Source organism: Falco biarmicus, chromosome 8, assembly GCF_023638135.1.
Source record: "Falco biarmicus isolate bFalBia1 chromosome 8, bFalBia1.pri, whole genome shotgun sequence".
NCBI lineage: Eukaryota > Metazoa > Chordata > Aves > Falconiformes > Falconidae > Falco > Falco biarmicus.
This window is the reverse complement of record NC_079295.1, coordinates 19,583,689-19,601,136: the sequence shown is the minus strand read 5'-3', so window position 1 is coordinate 19,601,136 and position 17,448 is coordinate 19,583,689. Positions and strand designations below refer to the sequence as shown.

Genomic DNA, 17,448 nt, shown 5'->3' with positions numbered 1-17,448 from the left:
CTGCAGCGTTGCAGTTTTAATTGTATTCCATAGGTAACTTTCCTCCCCCCCCGTAACTCAACCCTGTGCTATGTAGATGCCCTTGGCATTTTATTCCAGGGCCGGCCCTAAATGTATGGATTACTTGTTTTCTGCCAAAGTATATTTAGCATACTGATTATGAACCAGAATACAAAAAGCCTGATAGATCAAAAGCATTTTGTATGGGCAGTTGAACAGGAGGTGAATATATAACGCTTTTGTTCATCAATAACTCTTTGGCTTTGACCTGTCTGAGCAAGTCGTGCAATAAGGTGAAACGCAGGTCACAGCGTCTAACAAATATGAAAATGTGTAGTATTAAGCAAAGCGGGGAGCTGCTGCTTCCCCAGCCCCATCGCTTCTCCCCGGGCAGCCCTCGCTGGTCTTGTCCGCTCCCGGGGCTGCCCCAAACTCGCTTTGGGGGTGTGTGTTACCCTGCCAGTTCAGCCGAGTGGTTAATACCCCCCTCCGGGGGGAGGTATCACCCCCCTCCTCTCAAAGAAAGGAGGAGAAAGCGGGGCGAGCCGCTTAAAACAGTTGGGTGGAGATTTAAATAATCCGGGGGGGTGGGGGTAGCAGATTAGGGACACAAAATCGTTTCGAGTTGCACTTGCTGTGAAGAAGACACCACCGTAGTGGTAAGAAAGCAGATGTTTAAAACCAGCATCCCCCAGATCAGGCAGCTGGGAGTTGGAGCCAGGCAAACAAACCGGTACACATCGCTCGAATAAACGCAACACCCCCAAATCTGCCCTCCGCAGTGGTTGGATGTATCACACCCGCACCATTATTTGTCCTTATGGTGCCTGTTTTAAATAGTGGAAGCAGAAGAGGTTGACCGCAGGACAGCAGTGAGGAGCTGGGTCAGACACAATTCATGAACTTTTGTACTCCTGTGTGCCGCTGTCGACAAAGTAAAAATAATGAAACTTTGTGATATGTTTGTAAATGATTTCGGCTGACCTCTCGCCCTGCCCTTCACCATAAACGCTACGGCGGGGAGAACCTGGGAGGGTGCGAGGCTGCGGCTCGCAGGCAGCTCGCGGGGATAATAGCTAGACCAGCATAATGGGATGAAGGTAAATTTGGAAACTCTCCCCTTCCCGAGAGCAACTAACTCCAGCCTCTAATCTCCTCTTTTTCACCAATCGCTGTTTCTGTTGTAGGCTGTTTTACTTCTGTTTCGATGGTTTTTTTTAATTCCTTTTTTTTTTTATTTTGTTTGGGGGTGTGTGTGTATTTCTAATTATGGAGAATCTCTTCAGATTCCTGCTAGCCTAAATAGATAAAGACTATTTTCTAGATTATTTTAACCATTATTATTCTAAATAGCGCAATTTGACCGGTAACGTCCGTTTTCCGTAGCGAGGACGTAAATGGCAGAGCATTTAAAGTGAACAGCAGGTCTTTCTGAGAATTTGGTAGGCGAAATTCGTCGCTATAAATTGGTGCAGAGTCTTATAGCTCTATTACAGCAATAATAACAAGCGTGAATCTTTTCTGAAATCCCACCGTCCTGCAAATCCGTATTTCAGAACTGAGTCCCAGCAGAATAGTTTGCATTCCTCAGAAGACAGTAAAGACTTAAGAGAATTGCAAAGACCTGCTATATTGTAGATGAAAACAGAATGTTATTACGTTGTCTATATATACCCTGTAGAACCGAATTTGTGTGATATTCATATAGTCACAGATTCGATTCTAGGGGAATATATGGTCGATGCAAAAACTTCACCTTTCTGCAAATGGTTAGAAGTTTAAATACTGGCGGAATCAAAAGGCATGTGCGTGCTGAACACTCAGAATTTATAAAAGTTTTGCTGCCTCGCTCCTATTTGCTAAGGTTTAGGACGTCTCTTAAAATGTCAGTTATCGTTCAGTCCTAACTGTCACTGACAGACTGTGAATTTAAACAGTTAATCTCACCAGAAGTTGCAAATTTTCTGGAAAAAAAAATTACCTACCGATCAGTGAATGAATCTTTAAAAAGATACTCATAAATTAGCTAGATATGTCAGACGTTAGCAAAATTTTCCTGTCAAGGGTCCAGATCGCATCAAAATATTTACGACAGCAGCAAAACCAGCATTCGTCTCACTGGAATGTATTTACTTGTGCTCCAGGAATGATATTGATGAATGAAGACCGAATTTATCTCATTAAACCCGTGATATTTTTAACCTAATTAAATGGCGTCTCCAGTTCAATTGATTGAACTTTAGTGGTTAAAAGTGAACGGTTTCTTGCCATCTGTATGATTTTACACACGTGCGTGCACAGATTTATGTATATACGTGTGCGTTTGCATCTGTGCGGGCGTACGTATGCACACGTATATATTGAGGCTTGAAAGTGAATGAGAAGTTACTGATTGCCTAATTTTATTCAGCAGAACTAAATTCTGGTAACTTTTGGATGACCTCTGCGAGACAAAGACAGGACAGATCTATTGTACATGATTATTACCCCCTTCTTTGATGGCTTTTCTTTTCCTCGCCTCCTTATCAGCTTCCTCCCTTTTAACTCCACTTCAGCTCCTCGCTCCGTATATTTCTTTCGATATTTTATTTCAAGCGAGGTAACAAACCCCGGTGGCGATCGCGGCTGGTGAATCAGGCGGCGGGGCACCATCCGCCGGGGGCGAGGGCAGCCGGCTCAGACAAAAGGCTGGCCCTACCTGCGGGCCGGGGAGGCGGCCGCCGCCCGGGGAGCATCACTGCACCTCCGGTACCTGGTTCGGGGGGTGCGACCCGCCGGGGAGGGGGGTCATTCGGTTACAGGGATATTATTGAGCGAAATCGGTGGAAATGCTGAGCTGCGGAGAAATCCGGTGATCGGCTCCCGCCTCCCCATTGGCCGGGCCGGTCACATGCCCGCCTAACTTTATTCAGTTGACAGCAAGTAGGAGGGCTCTATGGCAGGGGAAAAAAAGACAACACGAGAAAAATTAGTATTTTCTACCTTCAGAAATTAATGGCCATGAGTTCGTATATGGTGAACTCTAAGTATGTGGATCCCAAATTTCCTCCTTGCGAGGAATATTTGCAGAATAGCTACCTAGGCGAGCAGGGGGCCGAGTACTACAGTGACTCGCAGGGCTCTGATTTCCAGCACCAGGGTCTCTACCCACGGTCAAACTACAGCGAGCAGCCCTTTAGCTGTAGCAATGCCCAAGGCTCTGCCGTGCAGCCGCGGGGTCATGGACAGGAGCAATCCGGCCCAGCGAGCCACTTCCCCGGCCAAGCAGAGCATTGTCCACCGCCTCCAATGCCCAACTCGCGAGCCTGCAGCCAGCAGCCGGCCCTCAAAGCCCCAAACGGGTCAGCAGTTAAGCAGCCAGCAGTAGTTTATCCCTGGATGAAGAAAGTCCATGTTAACTCGGGTAAGGATCCTCTTCTTACTTTGCTCTTCTCCCCTGCTTCCGATCGTCCTCAGCGACGCTCGCCCGAGTCCCTGCCAGGCTCGTGGACGAGCTTTTTAAGCCGAGGTAGCCAATTACACTCGTCATAAATTTTTATTGCTGAGGAAATAGGCCGTTGGCCATGCGGGGCTTTGCCGTGCAGGGGAAAACTCCATTTTAGGAGCCTGGTAGAGGCTCACAGCCTACCTAGCTGCGTGTGCCTGCAGCGCCTGCCTTAAATGAGGGGGAGAGCAGCCCGTTCATTGTAAGCGACTGGGACGAATCCAGCCCGGCCACATGCTCGCAGCTCGTAAGGTTTTCTTTTGTAAAGTCGAACCGGCAAGTCAAGATTAGCTTTGTAAAGTTCTCCGTATTTTTTTCCCAGTGAATCCCAATTACAACGGAGGGGAACCTAAACGCTCCCGCACAGCTTACACCAGACAGCAAGTCCTAGAACTGGAAAAAGAATTTCATTTTAACAGGTACCTGACCAGGCGCCGCCGTATCGAGATAGCCCACACTTTGTGTCTCTCTGAGCGCCAGATCAAGATCTGGTTTCAGAACAGAAGAATGAAGTGGAAAAAAGATCACAAACTGCCCAACACGAAGGGCAGGTCTTCTGCCTCTGGTTCAAACCCCCATTTACAGACTGGTTCCAAGGACCATCAGACTGACTTGACAACTTTGTAGAAGAGGTGAAATTTTCCATTTCATCCTTTGCTTCTGACCAGTACTGTACATAACTGACACTGCCCAAGCAGAACCTGCATGTAGCAGCTAAGGACTCGAGAAACTGTCATCTTTCTTTAAGGTACTGTTGTACAAAGGAGACAAAATGACGCTACTCTGGACTTTTATTTTATTTGCCTCTGCTAGCACAACCTAAAAAAGGAAAAATAAAAAAAGGGGGGAAAGAAAGGAGGAAAAAAAAAAAGGAAACATCATGCAGGCAGTGGGAATTGGGAAAATATTAAACGAGACCTTCTGTCCATAAAAAGTAATAAATCATTGAAAATGACACTGTCCTGTGTTGCAGTTTTGAATTCGAAAGTAGAGGTTTGATGCTTTATTCTTGGATTTTTACTTTTAATTGTCTTTTTATCCCATGCAGTTTCTGGAGGAGGATGCATTTGGGCAAGTTGAGGACAGGAAATTTATAGCATAGTCTTTTATTTGAACATAAAGACTAGTAATTGTGAACTTTTTGTGCTGCTTACCTTTCTTGGTGTAATGAAAATACTTGCTCATTTCTATAACGTCTCAGAAGGTGTGCATAGAAATTAAGTCAAAACGGGTTATTTTATGTACTGATAGTGTTAGCGTATTTATTTATTTGTTATGTAGAAGAGTAAAGATAAAAAACAAAATAGTCAAACCAAAAAAGGAGAAGGGGAGCTGAAATACAGTATTTCTCCTTCCCAGTCCCATGAACACATGTATAATTGTTTACTTGTCTTGGACGTACACAACTTTCTTGTCCCTTTTTTTGATTTTCCTTATTTGTGAATAGGAAAGGCGTCCCTACTCCTTACCGTGTGCCATCCAGGGCTAACAGGCTTGAAATCTGTTTCCCAAGTCTGCTTTGCTCAGCGCTGTGCTTTAAACCATCAATACCTCATTTAAAAATGTAGAAAAAAAAAAAGGGGGGGGGGGGAAAGGACCACAGAAGCCAACCCCTACAACAAAAAAATAAAAAGAAAACCCCCGAGTGAAAAATTAGTGTGATTTCTGATATAATCTGAGCCATTCAAAACTGAAAGCTGAATACATTCTTTCAATCAGATTTTAAATTTCTTTTCTGCCCGAGAGAAAGATAGGCTATGTGGGTTGCTGCTTTGTTTTGTTTTTGGGGTTGTTTTGGTCTGTTGTGTGTTGTTGTTTTGTGGTTTGTTTGTTGGTGGTTTTTTTGTATTTGGTTTTGGGTTTTTTTAAGAACAGTGATTGTTTTTGAGCAAGCCACAACACATGACTCTGATGGCTGGAAATCTCAGCAAGTTGCTTTCAGGGAAAGGGGAAAGGCTTGGATGGGAGCAGAGCTGGTCTAATATCCACGGGTTTGTCCCTGGCTGCTGGCTGCATCGTGCCAAAGTTTTAGTGAGCTGTAACTACCAAACCCAGCCAAACCAGCTCCTTCAGCCACTTAAATCTCTGCTCATGAGATATTAAAGCTCAGCCCTTATCTCCTGTACCCTCAGGGCAGGATGGGAGAGGGACCGTATAATTGAAATTGTAACGAGGTGATCCCTTTATTAAAGAGAAAAGAGGCAAAGAAGGAAACCCAGAGCAAACGCTGAAGGAAAGTGGAAAGAGCAGGGGGTGAGTTAATGTGCCCATCTCCAGGCTGGGTGCTTCCCACCGAGGACTCACTGCTTTCTGGGCTCGCTCGGGAAAACACTGTCCAAAATGGGCTTGAATTAATTCGAAAATAAAAGGCGAGCTTTTCAACAGGGGTGTATTCGGCAGCATTAACTGTGGCCAGCGGTTAATTTCTGCCCTTTTCTCATCCCTAGAAGTCTGCAAAGTGTCTTTAAGACTTGGTCTTTTGTTTTAGAGCCTGGAGAAAACTCTTTGTTCTTCCTTAGGGTTAGCCCAGTTCTCAGACTTGCACACGGCAATACTTGAATATCTCCACGTCGTGATATTAAAGATGGATATTCCTGCATTATTCGCATCATTGTTTCTATGACAAAAAGCACCGAGTTCATACATAGTAAAGACGTCTTTTTTCTGACGCCTTCACGTTGAGAAGCTGAAAAGGTATTTTACTGAAGTTCGGCTAAATTGCAGGAACAGGTTCACCCAGAGGACAAATTTTCTATTCGATTAGTTGTATTTCAGCCGGGAAGAGTGACCTCTAAACCCTTAACCTTTTGGACCCAAACTACCCTTCCCTTTCTCTGGCATGGAGAGCAGCTAGCAGCAGCGCTTGAGGAGGGAATTCCTGAGACAAGTTTTCAAGTTTTGTTGCACCCCGTTCCTGTGGCAGCGGCCTCCAGAGTTGTCCAAAGCCCTCCCTTTGCTCTTCATACGAATCTGGGGTGGGGTGAGGGGGAGAAAAACCTCTGTGGCTGCTCTTCTTGAAACCCCCCCTCCTGGACCCCCGCTGTTTACTTAGAGTCTGTGATAAGTTGGCTGGGAGCAGGGCAAAAGTGTTGTTCGAGAAAGAGCTACCAACTTTGGCATCTGTGGTACAGTTCTGGAAAATAATGGCCTTGGATAAGCAAATCCTTGCTTTGTGCTTCTTATCAACCGAGTTGGCTCCCGGAGTTAAAGGACCAAATTCTGCTCCCAGATTTCCTTCCCCCATCCACTGAAGTCAAACAGGGATGTAGCTTCCAGCAGAATTTGTCTCGTTGTCTTTTGAAATGTTAATATCTCCAGGACGAGTGTTGGGTTCAGCAGGCACAGCTCTTACAACCCTGTTTGCAAGTCCCTTTTGAGAGAAGCTGGGGCACTGTAAGTTTGTTTAGTTGTAATTGCCTTGTAAGCTTGCAGAATAAGTGAACAGGAGGCAGAAAGTACCAAAAGAAATAGTTTCCAGCTGCCAGTGCTCTGAAGGGTCAGGAATGTCTGTAATAACGACCAGCAGCACCCACTGGTCAGTATCTCCCGTGCAAAGCAAACCTGAGATTTATATTTTGTTGGTTTTTAACCTTATTCCAGAACTATTTTGTGGAGGAAGCGAAGTTGGTGATTTTTGTTTATCATGGGTGAAATGTTGTGCATTGGAGCCTTTGTTGAATAGTCACATTGTCCAGCAATACCCCCATCTCTGTTAAAGTGTGATGCTTTTTATAGACCTTGCCAATGTTTTGCTGCCATTGATTAAAGTGTTATTTATACTAATTGTCGCCTGTAGTTTTGATGTAAGCCCTCCATATACATTTGAAATAATAAAAGGTGTAGAGAAATAGATTCTGGTTTGTACCTTGAACAAACAGTCCTTACAAGGTGGGTCTCTCTCCTGTGAAAATGCTGTCCCTCCCATCATTATAGTGTTAAAAGATGAGTGACTGCATAGCATCCTTCCAAATGTCCCTTTGAACAGGTTTGATGATTGCCCCAGCCATAATGGTGTGACTCTAGGCCAAGCTGGAGTCTATATTTACATTTAGGCTGCAGTTAAAAGTGCCTGTCATCCATTTGCTACTGCTTTGCATTTAACAAGCCCTCCTAGAATGACTCCCGGATTTATGCATGTGTGGTAGGAGGGAAGGAACCACACCTGAAGTCACCTCGATCCCCACACAGATGTGTGCCTTTTAGATGGGTGAGTCCTGGAAGGAATCTATTCAAAAAAGAAATGGAAATTTGAAATTGAAATGCAGTGAGTAGCTTTTCCGGACAGTAAGCTTCACTTTTTTCGCCAATACAAGCAAAAGATGACAAGAGAACACAAAACTTGGAGAGTTTAAACTTTCCCATGCACCTAAGGCAAACATCAGCTTTTTCTCCCCTCCATAAGCACCTCAGACAATAACACATACCTCCGGCCAGGAGAAGTCGACTGCACTGTTTTTGTCATAAGTATTTGTCACCGAGGACTTGTCCTCTCCTGGAGCATGGTCAAGGCACGAGTCCAAAAAGACAGTCCCTTGCTCAGCCCGGGAAAGGAGCGAGGTGCACAGAAGGAGGCATGTGCCCTTACTGCCTGGAGCGCGCAGAGGGAGGGGGAGCGTGCGTTTCTAAGCACACACTGGCTAAGTTTAAACATCGAGGCACATTTTGTGATTATACTTTCTCTCGCTCCTGTTTAATGGCTCCTCCTGTTACTCCCGATACATCAATACCGTTCTGTATATTATATCACCACTAGTCGTTAAGGTAAGAATGAAGAGGAAAGGCAGAGTCAATAGCAAACCCCACTCACTGTACAGTACAGTAAATAGGGACCTCTCGGTGCAGAGCCACACCGCTTCCAACGGCCATGTTTGTTAGCCCTTTCCCCTGATTCTTTTCCTTTTTTTTTTTTTCCCCTCTCCCGTCTCCCTCCAAGCCTAGAGACCAAAATAATCTTGCTAGGAACAGTCATAACAGGCAGAATTTCAAAGTGCAAGGAAGATGATAAGAATAGATTTCTACAAGTCCTGACCACGTGATTTGCGAAATAATTAATTCAGCACGTCCCTTAAGAAACACGGAGTCGTCATTAATCTGCCAAGCAAAGGACTCTATCAGACTTGAAAACTGAAGAGATCCCAAGAATATAATATACAAAGGGTGCAGTCCCTCTCTCTGCACACCTAGCTCTTTGGTAGCTGCCGAAAAAGAAGCGCCCGGTACGTAAATATTTTTTACTTTTATTCCTTCTTATTTAAGCCTTAATGAACTCAGCTGTCAAACGCTTGACAAATAGGGCACGCTGCTTCCTGGTTTCCAGCTCGGCAGCGGCCGGGAACCGGACCGGGCGCAAGCGGTGACCTTTGCTTCCCAGGGAGTGGGGGGGAAGAGGGCGATCACGGAGCGGCGCGGAGGCACCGCGGAGCGGCGCGGAGGAGGCAGGCTGACCGCCTCCTGGGGCGGCGGCGCTGGCCGCGGCCGCCTTCGCGGGCAGGCGCGGAGCGGCGCGGAAGGAACAAAGCGGCTGCCAGGCGAGCCGCTGCCCGGCCCCACCGGCGGGGAAAGGCCCTCGGCCCCCTCTGCCAGCGGGGTCGTAAATTCTGCCGTGTGCCTTTGACAGGGGGGCTGCAGCGAGGCCGGACCAGCGCCGAGCGCGCCTTCCCCCCGCCGCCCGCACAAAGGCCGGCCGGCCCCGGCCCCGCTGCCCCGGGCGCCCTGCCCGCCGCCCGCTCCTGCCCTGCCCGCTCCTGCCCTGCCCGCTCCTGCCCTGCCCGCCGCCCGCTCCTGCCCTGCCCGCCGCCCGTCCCCGCCCGAGCCCGCCGCCCGTCCCGGGGCTGCGGAGGAGCCGGGGTGCACTCAGCCCCCGAAGCGGGCACGCCGCCTTTCAAGCCCCCGATCAATAGCCCGGACCAGAAGGAAATCGGATTTATATTTTTATAGAAAGCCACTCTCTATAAACCCTATAGAATATGGACAACGAGGCTGAGATTCCTCTGTGAAATCAGGGTCAGCTGGAAATACTTTCTGCAAACAGGATATTCTTTATTATCCCTTGCTGGAGTAATTTCTAAAAACCCCTAGATTGTAGCTTTTTATTACTTCCGTTTCGGTGGCAGGACAGAGACAAAGTTTCCTATGTTATGAATTATACATTCAAACAATAACACATTAATTCAATTATTCAAAGATGACAAATGTTTATGTGCTTTGGTAGTGACTAAGGAACAGATTTGCTACTTCACGAGAACTCCTACGTTTTTATCAATGAAGTTTTATATTATCCTGTTGGTCCGGGAAAGAAACCAAACTCCACCAAGACAGGCAATAAAATGGACCCGAACATAAATCGCAGCCCTTTCATAAGAGCGTTTATTCCCGCATATAGCCCGGGCTATTTTATCAGTTTGACAATTGCCGGAGTTGTTGTTATAAATCATCATAAGTAATTCCTGAAAGGGTGCGAGGCTGCTGGGGGGCGGGAGGAGACTGTAAATCTTTCTGTTTTATTGCTCTATGAACATATGCTCCGATTGAAGAAGTCTTAGATCCTTTACTGGAGACAAATTCGCGCAAAGCTGGAGTCCCACCAGCGAAAGGATTAACATTTCCTTAATACTTTTTCAGTCCCCTTTACGATGTCTTAATTCTGGTGACGGTGGCGAAGGTGCTCCTTTCTTTCAGCCGTCCTCCATTTTCGCATTAAGCAGTGCCTTTCTTTTCTTTAAGCCCTAGACTCTGAAAAAGACACCCCAGGGCTGTGGGGCTTTTTCCAGGGGGTTCTGAGCTGCCCTCCAAAAAGGCATATTCTTCTGAATCTTCTTCGTGTTCTTTGCTCGACCGGTGGCCAGCTTTTCCCTCGCACTTTTGTGTAGGAAGCGAAAGACCTCTCCGTCATCCAAAATGTCTAAACAGCGGCCAGAATTATGTTCGGCTTTGTGTGTATGTACACAAGTATGCAGAACACGCTGTGCGTGTAGGGGTTGCTGTATGTACACACAGACACGCGAGCGCGGGGGGCTCTGCAAAACTACCCAGACGCCGAAATATATGGCTGACGAAAAAGGATATAAAGAACCATTACCTCTTACTTGAGGCGAGATTTAAGTGCATCATTTCGAAGAAATATAGGATTATAAATCCGAAGCCGTACACAATAATTTACATTGAACTTATGTTTCCATCACTGGACTCCAATCTTTTTATAACTGGTTTGCAAAGTCAGGAAAAGCAATGTAATTTAGATAAATGTTACAATGCACTTACGGTTAGTATTGTAAGGTAATACGTTACTGTCACCTCCCCATGCTTTGGATGGTAATGAAATCATAGCAGATGTTAGATTAGGTGTGGTGTATTTATAGCTACAGATATGTTAGAAAAATCAAACAGAGGAGCTAATATAAATTCCCCCCCCCTCCAACTGGAACTGTTGGGGAGCTTTGTGGGCACTCATGACGGATATACATCGGGTTTGCTCTATGTCTCTTCATACACACAAGAGAGGGGAGGCAGGCTCAGGGCAGACACACACACGCACAAATGTCATGAGGGTTTTTTTTCTCCCCAACGCTTGTTTAGCCTCCAGACAGGGGTAGTCTCCCCCTGCCCCGCATCTTCCCGGTACAGAGCAGGAGAAAACAAAAATTCGCGCAAGCCAGCGAGCACCTTTCGGCCAGAGCAGCGCTCCTGCGGAGCTGCCCCCGGCGCAGGCTCTCGGCGGCAGCCGGTCCCAAATACCTCCTCTTTCTCCGCCGGGAATTTCTGCGCCCTGGGATCATCCCGCGGAATTCACCTTTTCCCCGGCTGCGCAGGCCCCGCAGGGCGCGTAAGTGCGGAGCGGAGCGGCGCGGAGCTCCGCGCGAGGAGAGAAGGCTCGGCAGTGCGGCCGGGCGGGCCGGGCCGGGGCCGGGGCACGGGGCGGGGGGCGGCCCGTCCCACCGGGCCCGGTGCGGCAGCCCCGCTGCGCGGGGGCGCGGGCGGCCGCGGGGAGCGCGCCAGCCTCGGCCCCGGCGAGCTGCTCCTGCGATCACGTGGGCGAATATGCCTGTATTTTAAGGCAGTGGCTATATTTCTGATTATAAAGGGGTTTCTCCCGCTTGCCCCCAAAATTCATCAATGGCCGCACGATTTAGAACCAAAACAGAACACGAGCCGGCCAATTGCTGCCTTTGGTTCCAGGAGGCTGATGGCTAAAGGGTTGTGTTGATTTTTTTTTCTTTTTTTTTTTTTTCCTAAGCCCAACAAATTCCGATTTCCACTCGCTCTCTTTTATTGGTAGTTGAGTTTGAGCCTCTTTGCGTTCTATCGGGAATTCTGGTGTATGGAAATGTCTGTAAAACCGCAAGATCAGGTTTAGGAGAGTATTGTCTGCAGACAAAGGGTGAAGGATATATTCTAAGAACTGCAAGCGCAGATGCTGAAAAGTGAGAAGCCCAGGTTTATGATAAATTGATACACAGGTAAGCAACTGCATGACAAAATGGGACCTTTAACCACAGGGGCTGCATTATCGCCTTTACTCAGAGACTGTCTGGAATTTGTTTGCAATCTCTGTCCATAACGGCTGCAAATGCATGGAGTGGTCTTCACCTCCTTGAACGTTTTAAGCTGTATCTTCTTTTTATTATGCTCTTTAAATAAAAAGCGGACTCCTTCCCAAAGGCTAGGGGAAGACGTTTACCCCTACCCTTTCCCCGATATTCGGTGGTTTCAGGAAGGGAATTGAAAATAAGCAAAGAAAGGAGGGAGAGACAACTTTGCTGGATGCTCCCGTTGCCAGAATAAGATTGAGCATCACGTTAACGCGTTGCCGTGGATAGCCGGGCAGGGGGTAGCCGTGTTGATTTGTAAAGGACGATTTAAAATAGGTTCATCAGTAATGTAGCCCCTACATAGGGTCTCTTAAATATTCCTGCCAAGCACCTTCCCGAACCTTTTCCCCTCGCCGTGCATTTGTGTTCCTCAGTGGCTGTTGTTTTCCTCCCCCAGTTGTTTTAGTGTGGATATTACCGGTACGCTCATGCCTTCGAGTTAACACACGCTGTTTGAAGCACGGCTTGATGTTTAGCTACCGAGAAGTTTCTTGCCCTGCATTTGTGCGGTTTGATCAATAAGACGGTGGGAAGATGCCTGGGGAGGGGGGAACTGGTGCCTCTCCGGGCGGCCTGGGGGGCTGGGAGCGGCCACACAGCCTCCCCGCATACATTTGCGGCTCAGCTCCCTCTTGGGCTGTTGCAACTGGCCCGGTTCTCCCAGGAGCGCCTGTTTCCACTGCCTGTGGCCTGCCTGGGGCCCGGCTGAACTCTCGGTTATGTTTGTTCGACAGCCCCCGCGTGCAGCCCGGTTTTGTGCTGGCGAGCAGGAGCGGGTGTAGGGCTGCCCGGACCCTGCCCGCCCCGAGCGACCCGGGCGAGTCCTCCGTGGGAGACAGGACAGGGAGCCTAGGGGCAGAAAGTTGGGGTGGGTTTTTTTTTTTCTTTCTGTTGCTTGTTGCTCTGCTCGATCAGAAGTTAAAAGCAGTGAACATTTTTCTTAGCTGTATGCCTCCAAGCTGCTGGCCTGCCAAGTTAGTCAGCTGAATCCAATTACTGCAAGCAGCATTTCATTTGGCTCGATGGAAGCACTCACTTATAACTTCACCTAAAATTTCAATAATACCTATATTGGGCCCACGCCTGAATAATCCTAAAGATTTCCCTGGGTTTAGCTCTGGCAACTTCTCCGAGGCCAGCTCTGCAGGAGCAGCGCTGGGAGCGGAGCAAAACCCCGGTGTGCTCCTACTCCCCTCTCTCTCCGCAGAGCAAACTTTGGGGGCTCTCTCTCTGGCGCAGAAATCTCGATATTTGGCCAAGCTCTCTCCAAGTAAAGCGTGTCTAGAGCAGGAAGGCTATTGCTTCTAAGGTTGAGGAGCCGCTTCGGAAAGGGATGAGAAGTCGATAATTAATTAGGCACAAAATGAAAACTTACCGTGTAATCAACAGCGGCTAACAATGACTTGGTTTGCAATGTTATGATCTCTCCGCTCAAGGGCTAAGGTGCAACCCAACTTATGCTGCTTTCATACACCCTGTAAAGTGTGCTCTTTCTAATGAACTCTCTTGAAAAAAAAAAAAAAAAAAAGCACTTAAAGTTGACGTACGCCCACGTGAATATATTATATAAGACGTTACCGGGACAGGCCTGGGCCAAGAACCTGAGCGAGCATCATGTGTAATCATGAAGCTCCACTTCCCTAACTCCAGTTTGCCAGCATAAATTAAGGTGATTTGGAGGGGGAATGTAGCATCCTACTGGGTTTGGGTAAGGAGCGAGAAGACTTGGTGGAAAGTTGTAAGGTCTGTTGTGTTGTGAGCTATTGGAGGCGCTTCCGTTGGTTGTTCATTAAGTGGTGAGTTATTGCTGTACGAGCCAAAGGTCATTTCAAAGGCTTATGGTGGCTAGAAATCGTCTTTATAATGACCTGGGCTCCTTTGTGGGGGATTTTCTGGCACTCTTAAGTTGTTGAAGTCCTGAGTCGACACGTTACACAGCCAAACGCAAAACGCTCATTTCGAGCCGCGAAAATTTTCGGCGCATTTTCGGCGCTGGGGTTTCTTCGTTTGTCTTTCTGTCTTAACCGGGGCCTTGGGGGAGGAAGGGAGAGAGACCCGCGGTATCTCCGTTTCCGCGGAGCGCTCCGCGGGCGGCGGGTGCGGCGGGTGTGGCCGGCGATGGAGCGCCCGTCCCCCCCGTGCGCTGCTTCTCCGCGCCCCGGCCCGGCCCGGCCGCTGGGGAGGCGGGCGCAGCTCCGCGGCCGGTGCGCGGGGCCCGGCGGAGTGGCCGCCGCAGGCCGTCCTGCCCGGGTCCGATCCGCAGCCGGTGTATCTTGCTCGTTTGTTTGCTCCCCGCCACTCTCAAAAGCGCTATTACTAAATGAAGAGAAACGTCTGCCCTTTGTCTGGTAAAAGACCTGGCACGGATGCAGAGACACGGTGAGGGGCTGCGGACGAGGTGTGCATTTATTAACAAAGTCGTAAGGAAGAAAGTCCAAAACAAAGCAGTTTCCGCTGAGAGTTCTCAATTCTATTGCAGGTCCGTGCCCACGGATTATCCAAAGGAACCTGAAGATCCTACCCACACAGTTAAAGTCAAAAATCAAGAAAAAACATAAGTGTGGTGAGTTCTCTGAATTTCCTTTTCCATCCACGTCTCTCGCTTCCCCGGGCGCGATGGGCCCCTAGCAGGGTGCGCCGCCGTGGCCCGGCCGCCGGCCCGCCGAGCGGGGAGCGGGGAGCGCCGGCGGGGCTGAGCCCGGCGCCGCAGGGTCCCGGGGTGCCGCTGCCCGCCACGCCAAGTAACTAAAGCCCCGCTGGAAGCAGCCCGTGCTCGGAGGAAGCCCAGCCCGGCCGGGGAGCAGCCAAACCCTAGACCCAGCCGGTGGCTCTGGCGAGGGCTCCGTAGCCGGTTTGAGAGGCCCCAGTGCCCTCTCTCAGCACCCCCAGAGGCGAGACACCCCCCGGCTCAGGCGCAGCCACAGCGGTGGGTGCCGGCTGCTCGCCCGGGGCAGAGGCTCCCCATGGCCCGGCTCCCCTGCCCCAGCCCGGCGCGGCAGCCAAGTCCGCCGGCGGCTCCGGCGCTTTCCTTATATACGGGGCTGCCGCGGGCCGGCGGCCGGGAAACGTCCCGAGCGGGGGATTCTTTTGCCGGGCTCCCTCCTACGCGCCGGCTGCTTTGCACTTCTGAAAGTGCCGGGGCTTGGGAAGTGTTTTCCTTTTCATTCCTGGCCGGAGCGTTTACTGCCACGGCGCTAGCAGTCATAAATTTTGTTACAAACCGCAATGACAGGTGCATTGATATGCACCCTGAGAGCTCCGGCTGCTTTAATAACCGTTCCACTGGCCGTTCTCACCGCCTCTTATTTATTCGGTATCATATTAGATATTGATCCTAAGCAGAATTAAGTGTAGTGGAAGTTTTAGTAGAGAGCTGCTTAATATGAACGTGTTGGGAGGAAAGCGACTGGCAGCGCTGGGCCGGTGGCAGTGTAGGCTCCCGCTGCCCCCCAGACAGAGCCGTGAGGGGGTCGGTAACCTCCAAAAGCGCTGGAACCAGTGGTGGGACAAAAAGCCCCATTATGGTGTGCAACGCCTAACAGTTCAGATGAGGTTAAACTTTCTGGAGAGGAGGAAGGGAAATCTGAAACACAGACATGGATACTTTGCGGCTTCCTACCCTCGGTGCCTCCAAGCCCACCTCCCACGGCTCGGCCTCACCATTTGGATGTCACTTCCCCCCCACCCCCCTGCTCCCCCTCCTCGGAGGCTGTTTCTGGCCAAATCACCAAGTGTTGAGCCCCTGCTTTGGTGTCACCTATAAAAACATCACCCCGGGCCTTACACTCCTGGAAAAATCAAACCCTGGAAAGGTCTGTCTTGCTCCCTCTCCCTCTTTCTCTCCCTCTCTCTCTTTTTAAGATCTAAAGATGAGCCACCAAACAGTTGAGCATTGTCCATGTGATTTATGGCCCATAGCCTCCTTTTTAGGTTCAAGCAGAGTTCACAAGCAGTTGGTATTTCAGAAAAGAAATAAGGCTTTTAACAGCTTAACAGCAATATTCTTTCTTAAGATTCTGCGTATTCTTTTGGGAACTATATTTCACAAGGCACATAAAAGCCTACGCTTAAGGCGGTGTTGTGCTAACAAAAGTCCTCAGTCCAGACCGCTCCCGAAAATGTAGATGACAGAAATGGAAAAAGAGACAGTTATTTTGCACAGAAATTCTTTCAAGACTCATCAAGATTATCACAGCGTGTTAAAACTCATCTGAATCGCCATCGTCTATTTCCATAGATTTTTTTTTTAACTCAGATTTTCCAGGAGAGGAAAATAGCTCTTTCCCCATTTCTGTCAGCTTCGCAGATCATCCCAAGCTTTTGTTCAGGGAAGAAAAGGACCCCGGCAGTTCGTAACTGGGGATAAACGGCCGAGAGCGGCCGCGGATCGCAGCTCGCTGAGGTTATTGAGTTAAACAGACGTGTTTCCCGGTGAATTTTAGAGAACAGGTCAGCGGTATTTGGCGATACCAATTGCTGCGGGAGAAAGCAGTACCCTGGCAGTATAGGCTGGACTCTGTCAGTATAGGCTGGAGAATGGTAATTATCGGACACTGTTCAAAAAATTTTAGCTGCTCTTCTCTGGTATGTTAATAGGCTTAAACCCTGAAGAAATACAACGAACCCCTAAGATACGTTGAGTTACAGACTTACATTGCCAGGTGAAGTACGTGTTAATTTCAAATTTACTAAAAATGTCGTAGAAAGCCCTTATTCGACAAGAAAAATAAGAACAAGGAATATTGAAAAGCCGCAACAAAATTGCAGAACAGTTTCTATCTTGCATCAAGCTCAGAGAAGTTTCGGGAGCGGCAAAGGGAAAGGTAACAGCACCCTTCCCCAAAACATCTGCCCTAAGAGGACTATGCGCTTTCGGTCTGAGCAGCCCCGTCGGGGGGCCAGGGGGGCAGGGAGGGGAGCGCCGTAAGTTTGCAGCTGGAAAAAGAAGAGAAATCCCTAAAAACGATCTTCAGTGTCTCAGGTTCTTTATACTGGGGAAAAAGAAAGGGGACGAGAAACGTTGGGTGAGGGAATTTAATTCATCACGGAATTAAAATAGGGGAGCTGACCTGCGACTTCCTTTATAGTGCAAAGTGAAGGGAGTGAATGGCGCCGGTTATATTTTAACTCCGGAGGAATCCGGGGGAAAGAAGGAGGGCGGGTTTACAAAGGGGACGGGGTTTCTCTGCCTCTGCTAGGCCACAGCCCGGGCTCAATCCATCATGTCAGCCGTGCGCGGCCGTGCGCACGCGTGCCGGCCGGGCGGGCAAGGGGGCTCTCCGCCGGAACGGGCCGGTGGTCCCCGGGGACGCCACCCAGCGTGGCCCCGCATTGCGCTCTGAGAGCCCTTGCCTGCAGCCGCGGGGGCCGGTCCAG

At 49.1% G+C, this 17,448-nt stretch overlaps 2 protein-coding genes across 3 annotated transcripts in view; both read left to right on the top strand.

Moving 5' to 3' along the window:
* Positions 1–2,722: 2,722 nt before the first annotated feature.
* Positions 2,723–17,448, top strand: part of MTX2 (metaxin 2) — a 76,336-nt gene continuing 61,610 nt past the window's right edge. The window contains exon 1 of one of the 2 annotated variants that reach the window (XM_056349007.1): positions 2,723–2,727. The gene's annotated coding sequence lies outside the window, so the exon portion shown is untranslated. Of the gene's footprint in view, positions 2,728–9,303; positions 9,308–17,448 lie in introns of those variants that run through there. The other variant, XM_056349006.1, reaches the window with a different exon arrangement.
* On the top strand, positions 2,822–4,586 carry HOXD4 (homeobox D4). The gene is made up of 2 exons (XM_056349010.1): positions 2,822–3,403; positions 3,807–4,586. The coding sequence occupies exons 1-2, from the start codon at positions 2,995–2,997 to the stop codon at positions 4,109–4,111; spliced, it is 714 nt and encodes a 237-aa protein (XP_056204985.1). The 5' UTR covers positions 2,822–2,994; the 3' UTR covers positions 4,112–4,586.

What these genes read in the sequence shown, in the direction of transcription:
- HOXD4 (XM_056349010.1), top strand. Translation starts at nt 2,995, where the DNA reads ATGGCCATGAGTTCGTATATGGTGAACTCTAAGTATGTGGATCCCAAA. An exon ending in GAAAGTCCATGTTAACTCGG is followed by an intron (nt 3,404 to 3,806) that starts GTAAGGATCCTC and finishes TTTTTTTCCCAG; the next exon opens with TGAATCCCAATTACAACGGA.